At 45.6% G+C, this 19991-nt stretch overlaps 1 protein-coding gene across 1 annotated transcript in view; it reads right to left on the reverse strand.

Annotated features, from left to right (window-relative positions):
- Window positions 1-19991, reverse strand: part of LOC138349713 (putative neural-cadherin 2) — a 419993-nt gene that overhangs the window by 323088 nt on the left and 76914 nt on the right. The window contains exon 3 of the mRNA XM_069339617.1: window positions 944-1108. Coding sequence (XP_069195718.1) covers window positions 944-1108 — 165 coding nt within the window. The remainder of the gene's footprint in view (window positions 1-943; window positions 1109-19991) is intronic.

Genomic DNA, 19991 nt, shown 5'->3' on the forward strand with positions numbered 1-19991 from the left:
CCTCCGAGGCTATGGGTCCCCCTTCTTCCAGCCAGATGTGGTACTCCCTTCCCTATATATATATATATATATTATATTAAAGCAAAAGTCATTAATTTAACAAATGTATCGAAAAACCTAACATTATCCCTCAGTGTTCTATTCCAATCCTAAATATCACAGTAAATTTTGATTTAATTATGATAACATCACATTTTTATCAATTGCTAACATTACTTCTCAAAATATTGTTATTTCTCATTCCACTTAATATGTTCTTCACGTCTTGTCATGACCTTCAATTAGCCTTATCTAAAGTAGTGCTCTCAATAATGAGGCATTTCCACTTCTCTCCAAATTGTTGAAGTAGCTCAGAGAACTGTTGTTTAGGGCACATGTCACACCTCACATCCAAGATGGTGTAATTGATCTGATGCTGCAAATATTTCCTATTGCTGTCTTTTGCCTCAAGTTCCACGACACTTGATCTCGGACACTTTCTGTTTAGGCCGGAGATACGTCCACTGCGGTAGGTCCTCTTAATTCCGGTAGACATTTCTAGTTTATGAACTAGAACGCTATGCTATCCCACTTGTTCATCACCTCTTTTAAGGTCATCATTCACCCTATATCTTTCCGGACTCCTTTGATCTCCAATCGAGGTGCTATATCTTTCAATCTCAAAAGTTTTAAAATTATTGAATGCTCAGCTTAGAATCTGTCATAACCAAGTGGAGGCTATGCCTTTGTCATAGCCTTGAATATGCAATAAAAGTTTGTATGTAAGAGAAAAAGTCAAAACAGCATATGCGAACAGACCAACAGGAAAAATGACAAATTACAACGTCATTTCCTTTGATAGGAAGATAGGGAGATATTAATATTCTTACGTCCACATCTGTCTCCCCATCTTTGAGACTGACGAAAAGACGGGGAGACAGATATGGCCGTAAGAGCTTCTCACCGTAAGGATGGTCTTAGGTAGATGTCTGTCGTCCTCCTCGGTGATCTGCGTCTCATGGAGCGCCCTGGGGAAGACGGGGGCGTGGTCGTTCTGGTCGACCACACGCACTACCACCCGCGCCTGGCTCCTGGCCTCCCCAGCCCGCGCCTCCACCACAAGCTCGTGCTGCAGGAAGGAGAGGGAGGAGGAGCTGGTGATTTTTATCTCGCCGAAAACCGCGAGGCAAACTAGGGTGTGGTCGTTGTGGTCCACCACCTCTCTCGTTTACCTTCGTGCCTTGGCTGTCCGCTCCTCCACCTATAACCCCTTGCTACGAAAAGGATGTAAGTTAAGAGCCGGCACAATCGTTTAGATACTAGGTGATGTATTGGTAGTGAGACATAATAGGTGGAACAGGAGACGAGGAGTAATCATCTATGAGTATCAGGGAAAAAAACACTGGTACAAGACGAATTTATGAAAAATGTCGGAACTAGTTGCTTGGGACGCTAACTGCTGTCAATGACACTACTACACTGCCTTTCTTGACAGATGAGGTCAGGACAGAACGGCAGAAGATTCTGATCTTGAAACTGAGCAACAATAAATTTAGGTCCCAGGCTTCAACCCCTATCGTCCCCACCCACGTGCACGAAGTCTGTTAATGTGAAATGTTCTGTCCTGAGTCCATAGGCATTTAATTAAATACATGTCCTTATGGCATTTGAAAAATTTATAAAATATTTGTGTTCTAGGGGCGTGGATTTGGTTACAGTGATGCAGACAATGTTTAGGGAAATGATTAGTGATGTGCGGAGACAGGGAGATGGCGTTGGTGTGATGGGGAAGAGAGGAAGGTGGGAGTGGAGTGATGAGATAGTTGAGGGAGTATTTGGATAGGGAAAATGATGGAGGTGTGGGGAGAGGGAGGTGGGCGGGGTGTGTGTGGAGAGGCAGACGGAAGGAACACGTAATTTGTAAGAGGAAAGGAAGCTTCACAGAGGAGATTAACTGGGGGTAAAATGTTCAGGAAAAAATAAGAAAATTGTTAAGATTTATAACAAAAATCCTGGGAAAAATAAGTGAAAAAAAGGGAACGCACAAGTCAATCTAACACTAGCAGTATATTTTACAAATAGCACAACTATTAGAAAAAAAATATAATCATAAGCAATTGATATTTTTGTAATTACTTCACTATGCATATATTATGAAAATAAGCATCTATAAATATCTCATTAGAAAATAAATTGTTTTCTATTGAAACAATAAAAAACCATTGCGTAAGATCGAATTCCAGAACAGTTCCCTAGAGCCAAATCCCACACATGTTACGCAACGGCCAGGTCCACAACAGGCTATGCCACAGCTAAGTCCACAACAGGCTATGCCACAGCTAAGTCCACAACAGGTTATGCAACAACCAAGTCCATAACAATTACGCAAGAGCGAAACTTGAAACAATAGCGCCTCACAATGAGTTCCATTCTCTTTGAATTAGGAAGTTCCCCTTGAAAATGACAATTAACCTCCTACATCCGATATCTCCTAATGAAGCGTTCATATTGTGTTATTGAAACCTCGTACGATCACGTCAGTCATGTACCATTGGACTAAACCAATATTTGAATGGATGATTGTTCCCGGGCAGCTCCGCCATAGGCCACTTGTGTCAGACCCAAGCACGCTGAGGCCTTTACTGACTAATACGTTATATTGTTAGACCAGGAGATGAAGTAAACGAGGTGGTTTTCATTAATGTACTTGCAATCCTTCGTATTGGAGGGTAAGATAAGGTAATTATGAGCAGAAAACACAGCCAAAATTAATATATATATATATATATATATATATATATATATATATATATATATATATATATGTATATATATATATATATATATATATATATATATATATATATATATATATATATATATATGTATATATATATATATATATATATATATATATATATATATATATATATATATATATATATATATATATATATATATATTGTACCTAGTAGCCAGAACGCAGTACTCGGCCTACTATGCAAGACCCGATTTGACTAATAAGCCAAGTTTTCTTGACTTAGTTCCAGAAACAGTTCATCTTAGTTTCAACAGTTACACACTCACACACAGAACGATTACACTCTCAAACCCACAACAGTCACACACAGAACGATTACACTCTCAAACCCACAACAGTCACACACAGAACGATTACACTCTCAAACCCACAACAGTCACACACTCACACACAACAGTTACACACACACACACACACACACACACACACACACACACACACACACACACACACACACACACACACACACACTTGTGTTGTGACCATTGTGTTGGGTGGACGTGGGTTGGGAGCTCCTGGGTCACTAGTGGAGTGGGAGGGGTAATCAGGCAACTTCGAAGTGAAAAAGTGTGTACAAGTGAATGAAAAAACCTTGGGTTTTGACCAAAGCCATAAGGTAGTGAAGAAAAACAGTTTAAATAGCGTAATTCAAAATAGTTGAGGAAGTACTGTGGCAGTGTGTAGTGTGGAGCAGACCTCACCGCCTCTGACCGCGTGACCTCACCCCCGGCAGCAACCTTCCCAACACCACGTGGGAAGTCGCTTGGAGATTCACTCACCTATTGTGTTAGCAGGACGGTAAGATACTTGAGACCCCTGTGGGTAAGGTTGCATTATAGCAATGACTAGGTCAGGAAGGGTGTCTAGGTCCAACAGTATTATGATTGAGGAAGAAGGTAGGTTTGTGGAGAAGATGATTGGGAAATTTGTAGAGAAGAGGGATGTTTGGATAGGTGATCTAATCCAGGGGATTAAAAGTGAAGTCTTTAATAAGATACAGGACGAGGTTCAGATTCAAACAAGAGTTTATGGATTATATTCAAGAGGAAATCACGAAGAGCAGGGTAGAATGGCAAGGAGAAATATCTAGGCTTACTAATGAATTTGGCAGGAATAAGGGAAGCTTGGCAGGGGAAGAGGGAGTAGTAGTAGGTGGAGTAGCGGGTATGGAAGGGGTGGGGGTCAGCCAGGGAGAGGGCCACCAGCATGACCCTGAACTGAGAAAGAGGACAATCATAATCCAAGGATTGCTTGAAGCCAGGGCACCATCGAGGCAGGAAAGGATGGAGATTGAGGATTTGGAGCTACAGGGGATCTTGAGAGACATGAGAGCCCAGATGGCAGGGAATGAGGTGCAAGTCCAACGACGCTTTGGACCATACAACTGTAACAGGAAACGACCTGTCCTGGTACAGTTCACTAACGAAGAGGCAGTGGATTACATACTACATCACAAACACTTACTCAGAGGTAGCGAAAATTACTACAACGTATATATTGACAAATTCATGTCGAAGGAAGAACAGATTGCCCACAGAGCAAGCAAACAACAATACAACTCTTCCCATTTGAGAGTAGCTACACACCCCAGTGCTAATCCACCCCATGCTAACCAGCTCACACCTGCTTCTCAGGTCACCCCTTCCCCAAATCAGCCGCCCCTGCTTATCTCCCCAACACATCCCTTGACCCCTCTGACCCCACTGCAGTCAAATTCATTCCACATTCCAAGGACCCCCTCATCACCTCAACCCCCAAAACCCGTCCAGCCCTCATCCCCTCAATCCCCAAAACCCACCCAGCCCTCATCCCCTCAACCCCAAGAACCCACCCAGCCCTCATCCCCTCAACACCCAAAGCCTACCCAGCCCTCACCCCTCTTCATCCCCTCTCCTTCCATGTGACCCCCCACCCTTGCGAGGGGGGTGGGAGGTTCCCCCCACCCCCTCTATCCTTCCCCCTCCCCACCTCTCAACCACTATCTGACTCCCAACCTTACGCTATCTCCCAACCCCTCTATGCCCTCCCTAATCTTCAGACCCAGTATGCCCTTCCTACTCGAGACCTACCTACCCAGGCCCTACCCCAGACCCTCCTACCTACCTTCCTAGAAGCCCTGCCCTCAGTAGCCCCCCAAGCACCCCTCCTGACCTCTTTTACCCCCCATACACCCCCCGGACCCCCCCAGACTCCCCTCGGATCCCCCCGGACATCCCCCGGATCCTCCCCGCCCCCAGTCATCCCCCAGACACCCCCCAGATCCCCCAGATCCCCCCTGCCCCCAGTCACCCCCCAGACACCCCCCAGATACCCCCAGACCCCCAGAGAAATGGATAACTCTGGTACAAGAGTTTCCATGAAGAATCTCAAGGTTTGGTACACCAATGCTGATGGGGTATCTAATAAAGCAGAAGAGATAAAAGAAAGAGTGAGTGAAGCAGATCCTGACATAGTTGCAATTGTGGAAACTAAAATTAATGACATGATCTCAGATGCAATCTTTCCTGAAGGGTACCAGGTGATACGAAAAGAGAGGACACAGAGACAGGGAGGGGGAGTAGCACTCCTAATAAAGCGGAAATGGAAGTTTGAAGACCTGGGAAATCGAGTTACCAATGAGTGCACAAGCTTCATACATGGAACTCTGACAGGAGATGGGAGGAAGATTGTGATCTTGGTAATCTACAATCCCCCACCAAACAGTAGAAGACCCAGGCAGGAGTATGATGACAACAACAAAGCATGTATAGATGAACTGCAGAAGGCAGCAACACTAGCCCACAGAATGAGAGCGAAGCTGCTGATCATGGTTGACCTAAATCATAAAGAGATAAATTGGTAATCAAGGAATCCCCATGGAGGGGACGAAACGTGGGGAGCAAAATTAGTAGATGTTATAGACAGGAATTTCCTGACACAACATGTGAAGGAAGACACAAGGGAAAGAGGAAGAGATGCACCGAGCCTATTAGACTTGATTTTCACCCAGAACGAAGAAGATATCGAGAATTTAGTGCATGAAATACCTCTAGGGGCCAGTGACCATTGTGTCCTAGTCTTTGACTACATGATGGAATTCAAACTTATGACCATGGGACAAGAGATCTGGGAAAGGAGAGCTGACTACAGGAAAGGGGACTATATGAAGATAAGGGACTATCTGGGTGAAGTGCAGTGGGAGGAAGAAATTAGAGGAAAAACAGTCCAAGATATGATGGACCTAGTCATACAGAAATGCCAGGAGGCCGAAGAGAGATTTATACCAACGGTAAAGGGAAAAAATAAGAAGGAATATAATAACCCATGGTTTAATAGACAGTGACAGAAGCAAAAATGGCCAGCAGGCGGGAGTGGAGGAAGTACAGAAGACAAAGAACAGAGGACAACAGGATCAGATACAACAGAGCTAGGAACAATTACATTAACATAAGACGAACATCGGAAAAGGACTATGAGAACGATATTGCAAGTTACTACACAGTCATATAAGAAGAAAAATGTCGGTGAACGACCAAGTGACAAGACTAAGGAAGACAGAGGGGGCATATACTGAAAGTGACAAGGAAATCTGAGAGGCACTGAATGCCAGTTTCCATGGAGTGTTCACTACCGAGCCTGAGCAGCTCCCATTGTTGGAAGGGGTTACCCTAGATGAAAGACTATCAGATATAGAGGTGACAGCAGAGGAGGTAATGAAGCAGTTGACAACTCTAGATGCAACTAAAGCAGTTGGACCAGATAAAGTATCACCGTGGATACTAAAAGAAGCAGCACAGCCCCTCAGCGTGCCTCTGGCAATGATCTTTAATGAGTCACTTATGTCAGGAGAATTGCCCAGTTGCTGGAAGAAGGCAAATGTCGTGCCGATCTTCAAGAAAGGTGATAGGGAGGAGGCACTTAACTATAGACCTGTATCACTGACAAGCATCCCCTGTAAAATACTGGAAAGAATAATTAGGCTACGACTGGTTGCACACCTGGAGAACATTAGGTTTGTGAACAAACATCAACATGGGTTCTGGACAGGGAAATCGTGCCTAACAAACCTTCTGGAATTTTATGATAAAATAACGAGGATAAGACAGGACAGAGATGGTTGGGCAGACTTCATATTTCTGGACTGCCAAAAAGCCTTTGATACAGTACTGCACATGAGACTGCTGTTCAAGCTCGAGAGGCAGGCGGGGGTGGGGGGAAAGGTCCTAGCATGGATAAGGAGCTACCTAACAGGAAGGAGCCAAAGAGTTACGGTAAGGGGCGAGAAGTCGGACTGGCGAACAGTAACAAGTGGAGTACCACAAGGATCGGTGCTGGGACCAATTCTATTTCTTGTATATGTTAACGACATGTTTACAGGCGTAGAGTCCTACATGTCGATGTTTGCGGATGACGCAAAGTTGATGAGAAGAGTTGTGACAGATGAGGATTGCAGGATCCTCCAAGAGGACCTGAACAAGTTGCAGAGATGGTCAGAGAAATGGCTACTGGAATTCAACACGAGCAAATGTAAAGTTATGGAAATAAGACTAGGAGATAGGAGACCAAAGGGACAGTACACAATGAAGGGGAACAGCCTACCTGTAACGACGCGTGAAAGAGACCTGGGGATGGACGTAACACCTAATCTATCTCCTGAGGCACATATAAATAGGATAATGACAGCAGCGTACTCTACACTGGCAAAAGTTAGAACATCATTCAGAAACCTAAGTAAGGAGGCATTTAGGGCGCTTTACACTGCCTACGTGAGGCCAGTCTTAGAGTATGCCGCCTCATCATGGAGTCCCCATCTGAAGAAGCATATAATGAAACAGGAAAAGGTTCAGAGGTTTGCAACGAGACTCGTCCCAGAGCTACGAGGGATGGGGTATGAGGAGCGCCTGAGGGAACTGTGCCTTACGATACTAGAAAGAAGAAGGGAGAGGGGGGACATGATAGGAACGTATAAGATACTCAGTGGGATTGACAGAGTGGACATAGACGAAATGTTCACACTGAATAGTAATAGAACGAGGGGACATGGATGGAAGCTTGAAACTCAGATGAGTCACAGAGATGTTAGGAAGTTTTCTTTTAGCGTGAGAGTAGTGGGAAAATGGAATGCACTTCAGGAACAGGTTGTGGAAGCAAATACTATTCATAATTTAAAAATCAGGTATGATAGGGAAATGGGACAGGAGTCATTGCTGTAAACAACCGATGCTCGAAAGGCGGGATCCAAGAGTCAATGCTCGATCCTGCAGACACAACTAGGTGAGTACAACTAGGTGAGTACACACACACACACACACACACACACACACACAGGGGAGGAGCCTCGTAGGCTGGTGGATAGCGCGCAGGATTCGTAATTCTGTGGCGCGGGTTCGATTCCCGCACGAGGCAGAAACAAATGGGCAAAGTTTCTTTCACCCTGAATGCCCCTGTTACCTAGCAGTAAATAGGTACCTGGGAGTTAGTCAGCTGTCACGGGCTGCTTTCTGGTGTGTGTGTGTGTGTGGTGTGGAAAAAAAAAAAAAAAAAAAAAAAAAAAAGTAGTTAGTAAACAGTTGATTGACAGTTGAGAGGCGGGCCGAAAGAGCAAAGCTCAACCCCCGTAAAAACACAACTAGTAAACACACACAGGTCTAACAGACCTCCCCCCTCACCCACTCCCCCTACCCTCCCCCTCCCCCCCCTCACCCACTCCCCCTACCCTCCCCCTTTCCCCCCTCACCCACTCCCCCTACCCTCCCCCTCCCCCCTATCCCCCCAAGCCCTTCCTCCTCCACCAGTCTCCCAATACCAGATCCTCCCAGCTCCCGCTCACCCCAGACCCCACAGGTCCCCCCAAGAGGACAAGCAGAAGAGAGTTAGTTTCAGGGCAATGTACTCGAACATAGATGGGATCACAAGCAAGGCAAGTGAACTAAGGGAAAGAGCACAAGAAGTGAACCCAGATGTAATTGGACTCACTGAAACAAAACTCTCTGGAATCATAACGAATGCCGTGTTTCCCCAGTACACAATAATAAGGAAAGCGAGGGAAGGTAGGGGAGAAGGAGGAGTGGCCCTACTCATGAGAAAGGAATGGAATTTTAAGGAGATGGCTATCCCGGGCTGTGAGGGTTTCAGACACTACATAGCAGGCACCATGACAATGGGAGGACCAAGGATAGTAGTAGCAGTAATATATAATCCTCCACCAAATGACAGAAGACCCAGTCAAGAGTACGAAAGCAACAACATGGCAGTTAACACTATAATTGAGAGGGCAGCCTCTTCTGCCTGTAGAAATAGATCCCACCTGCTCATCATGGGGGACTTCAATCACGGCAGGATTGATTGGGAGAACAAGGAACCGCATGGAGGCGAGGAAACGTGGAGAGCCAAACTACTGGAGGTGGCGACTAGAAACTTCTTAACCCAGCATGTCAGTGAACCCACAAGGATGAGAGGAAATGACGAACCAGCGAGACTCGACCTGGTTTTCACCCTGAACGACTTTGACATAAGAGAAATCAGTTTTGAGGACCCAGTAGGAATGAGCGACCACAGTGTATTGGTGTTTGAGTACCTGATTGAAGAAGGGTTATTGAACTCGAGGAGGGATACCGAAACCAAAAGGTTAGCATACCGAAAGGGAAACTATGAGGAGATAAGAAAATGCCTAGCAGATATAGCATGGGAAACAGAGCTCAGGGAAAAGACGGCCCAAGATATGATGGAATACATCACGCAAAAATGCAAAAACGCAGCAAACAAGTTTGTCCCAGTCCAAAAGGAAAACAGTGAAATGATGAGAAACCCATGGTTTAATCAGAGATGTAGGCTAGCTAAGCAGCAAAGTAAAAGGGCATGGAGAAACTATAGGAATAACAGGACACTGGAGAGCAGAGAAAGATACCAGAATGCCAGGAATGAATATGTTAGGATGAGAAGAGAGGCAGAAAGACAATACGAAAATGACATCGCAAGCAAGGCAAAGACTCAGCCTAAATTGCTGCATAGCCACATCAGGAGAAAAACAACAGTAAAGGAACAGGTTATGAAATTAAGGATAGGGGCAGAAAGATTCACTACAAATGACAAGAAAGTGTGTGAGGAACTGAATAAGAAATTCCAGGAGGTCTTCACCTTAGAGGAAGGAGAAATCCCAGAGATAAGAGAGGGAATAGCTAACCAGGAACCACTGGAAGAGTTTGAGATTACCAGCGGGGAAGTAAGGAAGTGTTTACTACAATTTAATGTGACAAAGGCTATAGGCCCAGATGGAATCTCCCCTTGGATACTAAAGGAAGGAGCAGAAGAACTGTGCCTCCCGCTCTCCATGGTGTATAACAAATCATTGGCAACAGGGGAACTGCCAGAAATTTGGAAAGCAGCTAACGTAGTCCCGATATACAAGAAAGGGGATAGACAGGAGGCACTGAATTACAGACCAGTGTCCCTAACCTGCATACCATGCAAGATGATGAAGAAGATTGTGCGAAGAAAGCTAGTGGAGCACCTGGAGCGAAAGAACTTTGTAACACAGCATCAACATGGATTCAGGGATGGCAGGTCCTGCCTCACAGGGTTACTTGAATTCTACGACCAGGCAACAAAAATAAGGCAAGAAAGAGAAGGGTGGGCAGACTGCATATTTTTGGATTGTCAGAAAGCCTTTGACACAGTGCCACACAAGAGGCTAGTGAAAAAACTGGAGATGCAGGCTGGAGTGAAAGGGAAGGTACTCCGTTGGATACAGGAGTACCTAAGTAACAGGAGACAACGAGTCAGTGTGAGGGGTGAGGTCTCAGACTGGCGAGACGTTACGAGTGGAGTACCGCAGGGGTCAGTCCTTGGACCTATACTGTTTCTGATATATGTAAATGATCTTCCAGAGGGTATAGAATCGTTTCTCTCAATGTTTGCCGATGATGCAAAAATTATGAGGAGGATTGAAACTGAGGACGATAGTAGGAGGCTACAAGATGACCTAGACAGACTAAGTGAATGGTCCAACAAATGGCTGTCGAAGTTCAACCCGAGTAAATGCAAAGTAATGAAACTAGGTAGTGGAAATAGGAGGCCAAACACAGGATACAGAATAGAAGTTGAAGTACTTAATGAAACGAACAGAGAGAAAGATCTAGGAGTTGATATCACACCAAACCTGTCTCCTGAAGCCCACATAAAAAGAATAACGTCTGCGGCATATGCGAGGCTGGCTAACATCAGAACAGCGTTCAGGAACCTGTGTAAGGAATCATTCAGAATCTTGTACACCACATATGTAAGACTAATCCTGGAGTATGCGGCCCCAGCATGGAGCCCGTACCTTGTCAAGCACAAGACGAAGCTGGAAAAAGTCCAAAGGTATGCCACTAGACTAGTCCCAGAACTAAGAGGCATGAGTTACGAGGAAAGGCTGCGGGAAATGCACCTTACGACACTGGAAGACAGAAGAGTAGGGGGAGACATGATCACAACTTACAAAATCCTCAGAGGAATCGACCGGGTAAACAAGGATAAACTATTCAACACTGGTGGGACGTGAACAAGGGGACACAGGTGGAAATTGAGTACCCACATGAGCCACAGAGACGTTAGAAGGAACTTTTTTAGTGTCAGAGTAGTTAACGGATGGAATGCACTAGGCAGTGATGTGGTGGAGGCTGAATCCATACACAGTTTTAAATGTAGATATGATAGAGCCCAGTAGGCTCAGGAATCTGTACACCAGTTGATTGACAGTAGAGAGGCAGGACCAAAGAGCCAAAGCTCAACCCCCGCAGGCACAAATAGGTGAGTACACACACACACAACAATTACACACTCATACAACAGTCACACACTCACACACAAAACAGTAACACACTAACACAATAGTCACACACTCACACACAACAGTCACACACACACACACACACAACAGTCACACACTCGCACACACACAACAGTCACACACTCACACACAAAACAGTTACACACTCACACACAACAGTCACACACTCACACACAACAGTCACACACACACATACACACCAGTCACACACTCACTCACACAACAGTTACACACACACATACACTCACACACTCAACATTCGCACACTCACATACATACAACAGTCACACACTCACACAAAAAACAATCACACACACTCACACACAACAGTAACACACTCTCACACAAGTGAGAAGGAAGTCACAGAGTCAAGGAACAAGAGGGCTCCACAAGGGAGGAAACGAGGACTAAAGACAAAGCTGCAGTGGCAGGGATATTAAAGGAGATAGGAATGGAAGGGGCTGACGAGACAGAACAGTTTTTCCGGATTGGCCAGTACAACAGAGACAAAAAGAGAATGATCAAGGTAGTATTCAAGAGCGAGGACATCAAAGAGGACATCTTAGTAAGGAAGAGCAAACTGAGGCATGCAAGGAACTACAAAGAGGTATATGTTCAGAGGGACATGACCAGAGACGAGATAGTAAGGGCAGCAGATGCAAGGAAAAGGCGCAAGGAGAGGGAAGAGAGCCAGGGAACCTGAGCCCCCAACCCAGCAATCCCAGAGGGGAGTGGGGAACCCCAGTCCAGCAACCCAGGAACCCCAGGGGGGAATGCAACACCCCAGCCAACCACCCAATAGGGCCCTCCCTACTCCCCAGCACAAACCCTTCCTTGCCCCTGCATAATGCCCATCATGAAACCCAAATCCTCCCCCTCCCCTTACCCCAAGTAGCCCCTGCTTTCCCAGCCCCTGGTCTTCTCCCTGCCCCAAGCAGGCCTGAGCAAGACCAAAGCCCTCTATCCCCCACTCCACCTCCCTCCAAACCCCTGTCAACTACACCGCAGGAGGGCGTGCCCTCTCCCCAAGCAATCCCTGCTCCCTCACCCCCAGGACTTCTTCCTGCCCCAAGCAGGCCTGAGGAAGACCTAAGCCCTCCACCCCCCACTCCACCTTCCCCTGAACCCCTGGCAACTACCTCACAGGAGGATGAGCCTACCCAAGTAGCAATGACCATAGAACAACCTCCTACACTTGTAGGGAGTGTGGGTGAAATTGGATATAAGAAAGTGAGCTTCAAGGTAATGTACTCAAGCATTGATGGGATTACCAATAAAGCAAGTGAACTGGCAGAAAGGGTGCAAGAAGAAAACCCTGATGTAATAGGACTAACGGAAACAAAATTGTCAGGAGTCATAACAGATGCTGTGTTTCCAAAGGACAACTATATAATAAGGAAAGAGAGGGAAGGGAGAGGAGGTGGAGGAGTGGCCCTGCTGATAAGGAAGGACTGGAGTTTTCATGAGATGGAAATTCCGGGCTGTGACGGATTCAGAGATTACATAACAGGAACTATAACAAAGGGTGGATCTAAGATAATAGTGGCAGTCATTTACAACCCTCCCCTAAATGACAGAAGACCTAGACAGGAGTTTGATAGGAACAACATGGCAACCATTAATATAATAGAGAGAGCAGCTTCAGTTGCCTGCATGAATGGCTCAAGACTCTTAATCATGGGTGATTTCAACCATGGAAAGATAGACTGGGAGAATGGGGACCCACATGGTGGTGCAGATACGTGGAGAGCTAAACTCTTGGAAGTGGCAACAAGGAATTTTCTGAGCCAGCATGTCAAGGAACCCACAAGAGTGAGAGGCAATGATGAACCAGCTAGACTCGACTTGATATTCACCCTGAATGAGTCAGAAATAAGGGTAGTCAAAGTTGAAGCCCCCATAGGAATGAGTGACCACAGTGTACTGACCTTTGAGTACTTGGTGGAGGTAGGGATAACCTATCCAAGGATGGGAGCGGAGGGGAAAAGACTGAATTACCGAAGAGGAAAATATGACGAGATGAGGAACTTCCTCAGGGGAATACCATGGGAAACAGAACTTTGAGACAAGAATGTGCAGGTCATGATGGATTTTGTCACTCAAAAGTGCCAGGAAGCTGCAGACAGGTTTATCCCCGTCCAAAAGGAGAAAAACGAAAAACAACAGAAAAACCCATGGTTCAACCAGGAATGTAAGGTAGCGAAACAACTGAGTAAAAGAACATGGAGAAACTACAGAAATAACAGAACACCAGAGAGCAGGGAGAGATACCAGAGGACCAGAAATGAGTACATCAGAGTGAGGAGAGAAGCAGAGAGACAGTTTGAAAATGACATCGCGAGTAAGGCCAAGACCCAACCAAAGCTGCTCCACAGCCACATCAGGAGGAAAACAGCAGTGAAGGAACAAGTCATGAAGCTGCGGAAAGGGGATAACAGATACACAGAGAATGACAAGGAGGTGTGTGAAGAACTCAACAAGAGATTCCAGGAGGTCTTCACAATAGAACAAGGAGAAGCCCCTGCACTAAATGAGGAGGCGGCAAACCAAGCAACCTTGGAGGAATTTGACCTCACCAGTGATGAGGTCAAAAGGTGTCTGCTGGAGCTAGATGTGACAAAGGCTGTTGGGCCTGATAGAATCTCACCATGGATACTAAAGGAAGGTGCAGAAGCACTAAGTGTGCCACTCTCTATGGTGTATAACAGGTCGCTGGAAACAGGAGACGTACCAGAAAGTTGGAAGACAGCTAACGTGGTCCCAATATACAAAAAGGGTGACAGGCAAGAGGCACTGAATTACAGGCCAGTTTACTTAACTTGTATACCATGCAAGGTGATGGAGAAGATCGTGAGGAAAAGACTCGTAGAGCATCTGGAGGAAAATAACTTTGTAACGCACCACCTACATGGGTTCAGAGATGGTAAATCGTGCCTCACAGGTTTAATAGAATTTTATGACCAGGCAACGAAAATTAGGCAGGAAAGAGAAGGGTGGGCCGACTGCATTTTCCTGGATTGCCAAAAAGCCTTTGACACAGTACCCCATAAAAGGCTGTTAAAAAAGTTGGAGCAACAGGCAGGAGTAAAAGGGAAGGTGCTCCAGTGGATAAGGGAGTACTTATGCAACAGGAAACAACGAGTAACGGTGAGGGGGGAGACATCAGAGTGGCGAGATGTCACCAGCGGAGTCCCACAAGGCTCAGTACTTGGACCCATTCTGTTTCTAATATATGTGAACGATCTTCCAGAGGGTATAGACTCATTCCTCTCGATGTTTGCTGATGATGCAAAAATTATGAGAAGAATCAAGACGGATGAAGATAGACAGAGACTACAGGATGACCTGGATAAACTGGAGGAATGGTCTAGAAAATGGCTGCTAAATTTCAACTCAGGAAAGTGTAAGGTGATGAAATTAGGCGAAGGGAGCAGGAGGCTGAACTCAAGGTATCATCTGGGAGGGGAAATCCTGCAAGAGTCAAATAGAGAGAAGGATCTGGGGGTTGATATCACACCGAACCTGTCCCCAGACGCCCACATCAAAAGAATATCATCAGCGACATATGCTAGACTGGCCAACATAAGAACTGCCTTTAGAAACTTGTGTAAGGAATCTTTCAGAACCCTGTATACCACTTATGTAAGATTAATCCTGGAGTATGCAGCTCCAGCCTGAAGTCCATACCTAGTTAAACACAAGACAAAGTTAGAGAAGATTCAGCGGTATGCCACCAGGCTCGTCCCGGAACTGAGAGGATTGAGCTACGAGGAAAGGCTAAAGGAGCTGAACCTCACATCCCTGGAAAACAGAAGAGTAAGGAGAGACATGATAACCACCTTCAAAATTCTCAGGGGAATTGACAGGGTGAACAAAGACAAACTCTTCAGCACGGGTGGAACACGAACAAGGGGACACAGGTGGAAACGTAGTACCCAGATGAGCCACAGAGACGTTTGAAAGAATTTTTTCAGTGTCAGAGTAGTTAATAAATGGAATGAACTAGGAAGTGATGTGGTGGAGGCTGACTCCATACACAGTTTCAAATGTAGATATGATAGAGCCCAGTAGGCTCAGGAATCTGTACACCAGCTGATTGACAGTTGAGAGGCGGGACCAAAGAGCCAAAGCTCTACCCCCGCAAGCACAATTAGGTGACTACAATTAGGTGAGTACACAGCAGTCACACACTCACACACAACAGTGACTCACTCAAACAGAAAGCAGTTACTCACTCACACATACAACGATGGCACACTCACACACACAACAGTCACACACTCACTCACACAACAGTTACACACACATACACTCACACACTCAACAGTCACACACTCACACACACAACAGTTACACACTCACATACACACAACAGTTATACACTCACACCCTCAACAATCACACACTCTCACACAACACTCACTAACTAACACACAAAGCAGTTACTCACTTACACACAACAGTTACACACTCACACACACAACAGTTATACACTCACACACAACAGTCACACACTCACACACAACAGTCTCACACACACACACACACACACACACACACACACACACACACACACACACGCACGCACGCACACACACACACACACACACACACACACACACACAAACACACACAGTAGATACACACTCATACAACAGTCACACACTCACACACAAAACAGTCACACACTAGCACAACAGTCACACACTCACACACACACAACAGTCACACACTCACATACAAAACAATCACACACTCACTCCTAACAGTTATACACTCTCACACAGCAGTCACACACTCACACACAACAGTCACTCACTCACCCACACACATCAGTCACACACTCACACACAAAACAATCACACACACTCACTCACAACAGTTACACACTCTCACACAGCAGTCACACACTCACACACAAAAGTCACTCACACAGAAAGCAGTTACTCACTCACACATACAACGATTGCACACTCACAAACACAACAGTCACACTCTCACTTACACAACAGTTACACTCACATACACTCACACACTCAATAGTCACACACTCACACACACAACAGTTACACACTCTCATACACACAATAGTTATACACTCACACCCACAACAATCACACACTCACACACACAACAGTCACTAACTCACACAGAAAGCAGTTACTCACTTACACACAACAGTCACACACTCACACACAACAGTCACACACACACATACACACCAGTCACACACTCACACACAGCAGTCACACACTAACACACAACAGTCACTAACACACACAACAGTTACACACTCACATTCACACAACAGTTATACACTCACACCCACAACAACCACACACTCTCACACAACAGTCACTCACTCACACACAACAGTTACACACTCACACACACAACAGTTACACACTCACACACACAACAGTTACACACTCACACACACAACAGTTACACACTCACACACACAACAGTTACACACTCACACACAACAGTCACACACTCACTCACACAACAGTGAGTAAGTCAGTCACACACACACACACACACACACACACACACACACACACACACACACACACACACACACACACACACACAGACACACAGACACACACACACACACACACACACACACACACACACACACAGTAGATACACACTCATACAACAGTCACACACTCACACACAAAACAGTCACACACTAAGACAACAGTCACACACTCACACAACAGTCGCACACTCACACACAACAGTCACACACACAACAGTCACACACTCGCACACACACAACAGTCACACACTCACACACAAAACAGTCACACACACTCACACACAACAGTTACACACTCACACACAACAGTCACACACACTCACACACAACAGTCACACTCTCACACGCAACAGTCACACACTCACACACACAACAGTCACACACACACATACACACCAGTTACACACTCACTCACACAACAGTTACACACGCACATAAACTCACACACTCAACAGTCTCACACTCACACACACACAACAGTCACACACTCACACACAAAACAATCACACACACTCACTCACAACAGTTACACACTCTCACACAAGAGTCACACACTCACACACAACAGTCACTCACTCAAACAGAAAGCAGTTACTCACTCACACATACAACGATTGCACACTCACACATACAACGATTGCACACTCGCACACACAACAGTCACACACTCACTTAAACAACAAACACACACACATACAGTCACACACTCAACAGTCACACACTCACACACTCACACACACAACAGTTACACACTCAAATACACACAACAGTTATACACTCACACCCACAACAATCACACACTCACACACACAACAGTCACTAACTAACACACAAAGCAGTTACTCACTTACACACAACAGTTACACACTCACACACACAACAGTTAGACACTCACACACACAACAGTTACAAACTCACACACAACAATCACACACTCACACACAACAGTCGCACACACACATACACACCAGTCACACACACACATACACACCAGTCACACACACACATACACACCAGTCACACACTCACACTCAGCAGTCACACACTAACACACAACAGTAAGTAACACACACACACAACAGTCACACACTCACACATGTAACAGTCACACACTCACACACACACCATTTACGCACTCATAAACACAACAATCACACACTTACTCACACAACAGTTTCACACTCACACACAACAGTCACACACTCACTTACACAATAGTTGCACACACACGCACAACAGTTATTCACTCACACATACAACGATTGCACACTCATACACACAACAGTCACATACTCACTCACACAACAGTTACACACACATACACTCACACACTCAACAGTCACACACTCACACACACAACAGGTACACACTCACATACACACTAACATACACACAACAGTTATACACTCACACCCACACTAATCACACACTCTCACACAACAGTCACTCACTCACACAGAAAGCAGTTACTCACTTACACACAACAGTTACACATTGACACACACAACAGTTACACACTCACACACAACAGTCACACACTCACTCTCACAACAATGAGTAAGTCAGTCACACACACACACACACACACACACACACACACACACACACACACACACACACACACACTAGAGACGGGAGACCTACCAGAAATATGGAAGACGGCGAATGTGGTCCCAATATACAAAAAGGGCGACAGACAAGAGGCACTGAATTACAGGCCAGTGTCCTTGACTTGTATACCATGCAAGGTGATGGAGAAGATCGTGAGAAAAAACCTGGTAACACATTTGGAGAGAAGGGACTTCGTGACAAATCGCCAACATGGGTTCAGGGAGGGTAAATCTTGCCTTACAGGCTTGATAGAATTCTACGATCAGGTGACACAAATTAAGCAAGAAAGAGAGGGAGGAAAGAGAGGGGAATTAAACCTCACTTCGCTGGAAGACAGATGAGTTAGGGGGGACATGATCACCACATTCAAGATTCTGAAGGGAATTGATAGGGTAGAAAAAGACAGTCTATTTAACACAAGGGGAACACGCACAAGGGGACACAGGTGGAAACTGAGTGCCCAAATGAGCCACAGAGATATTAGAGAGAACTTTTTTAGTGTCAGAGTGGTTGACAAATGGAATGCATTAGGGGGTGATGTGGTGGAGGCTGACTCCATACACAGTTTCAAATGTAGATATGTCAGAGCCCGATAGGCTCAGGAATCTGTACACCTGTTGATTGACGGTTGAGAGGCGGGACCAAAGAGCCAGAGCTCAACCCCCGCAAACACAACTAGGTGAGTACTAGGTGAGTACACACACACACACACACACACACACACACACACACACACACACACACACACACACACACACACACACACGGGGGCCTCGAAGCCTGGTGGATAGCGCGCAGGACTCATAATTCTGTGGCGCGGGTTCGATTCCCGCACGAGGCAGAAACAAATGGGCAAAGTTTCTTTCACCCTAAGTGCCCCTGTTACCTAGCAGTAAATAGGTACCTGGGAGTTAGTCAGCTGTCACGGGCTGCTTCCTGGGGTGTGTGTGTGTGTGTGTGTGTGGTGTTGGGGAAAAAAAATAGTTAGTAAGTTAGTAGTTAGTTAGTAAACAGTTGATTGACAGTTGAGAGGCGGGCCGAAAGTGCAAAGCTCAACCCCCGCAAAAACACAACTAGTAAACACAACTAGTAAACACACACACACACACACACACACACACACACACTCACACACACACACACACACACACACACACACACACACACACACACACACACACACACACAGACACACACACACACACACACACACACACACAGAA

This window comes from Procambarus clarkii, chromosome 42, assembly GCF_040958095.1.
Source record: "Procambarus clarkii isolate CNS0578487 chromosome 42, FALCON_Pclarkii_2.0, whole genome shotgun sequence".
NCBI classification, from domain to species: domain Eukaryota; kingdom Metazoa; phylum Arthropoda; class Malacostraca; order Decapoda; family Cambaridae; genus Procambarus; species Procambarus clarkii.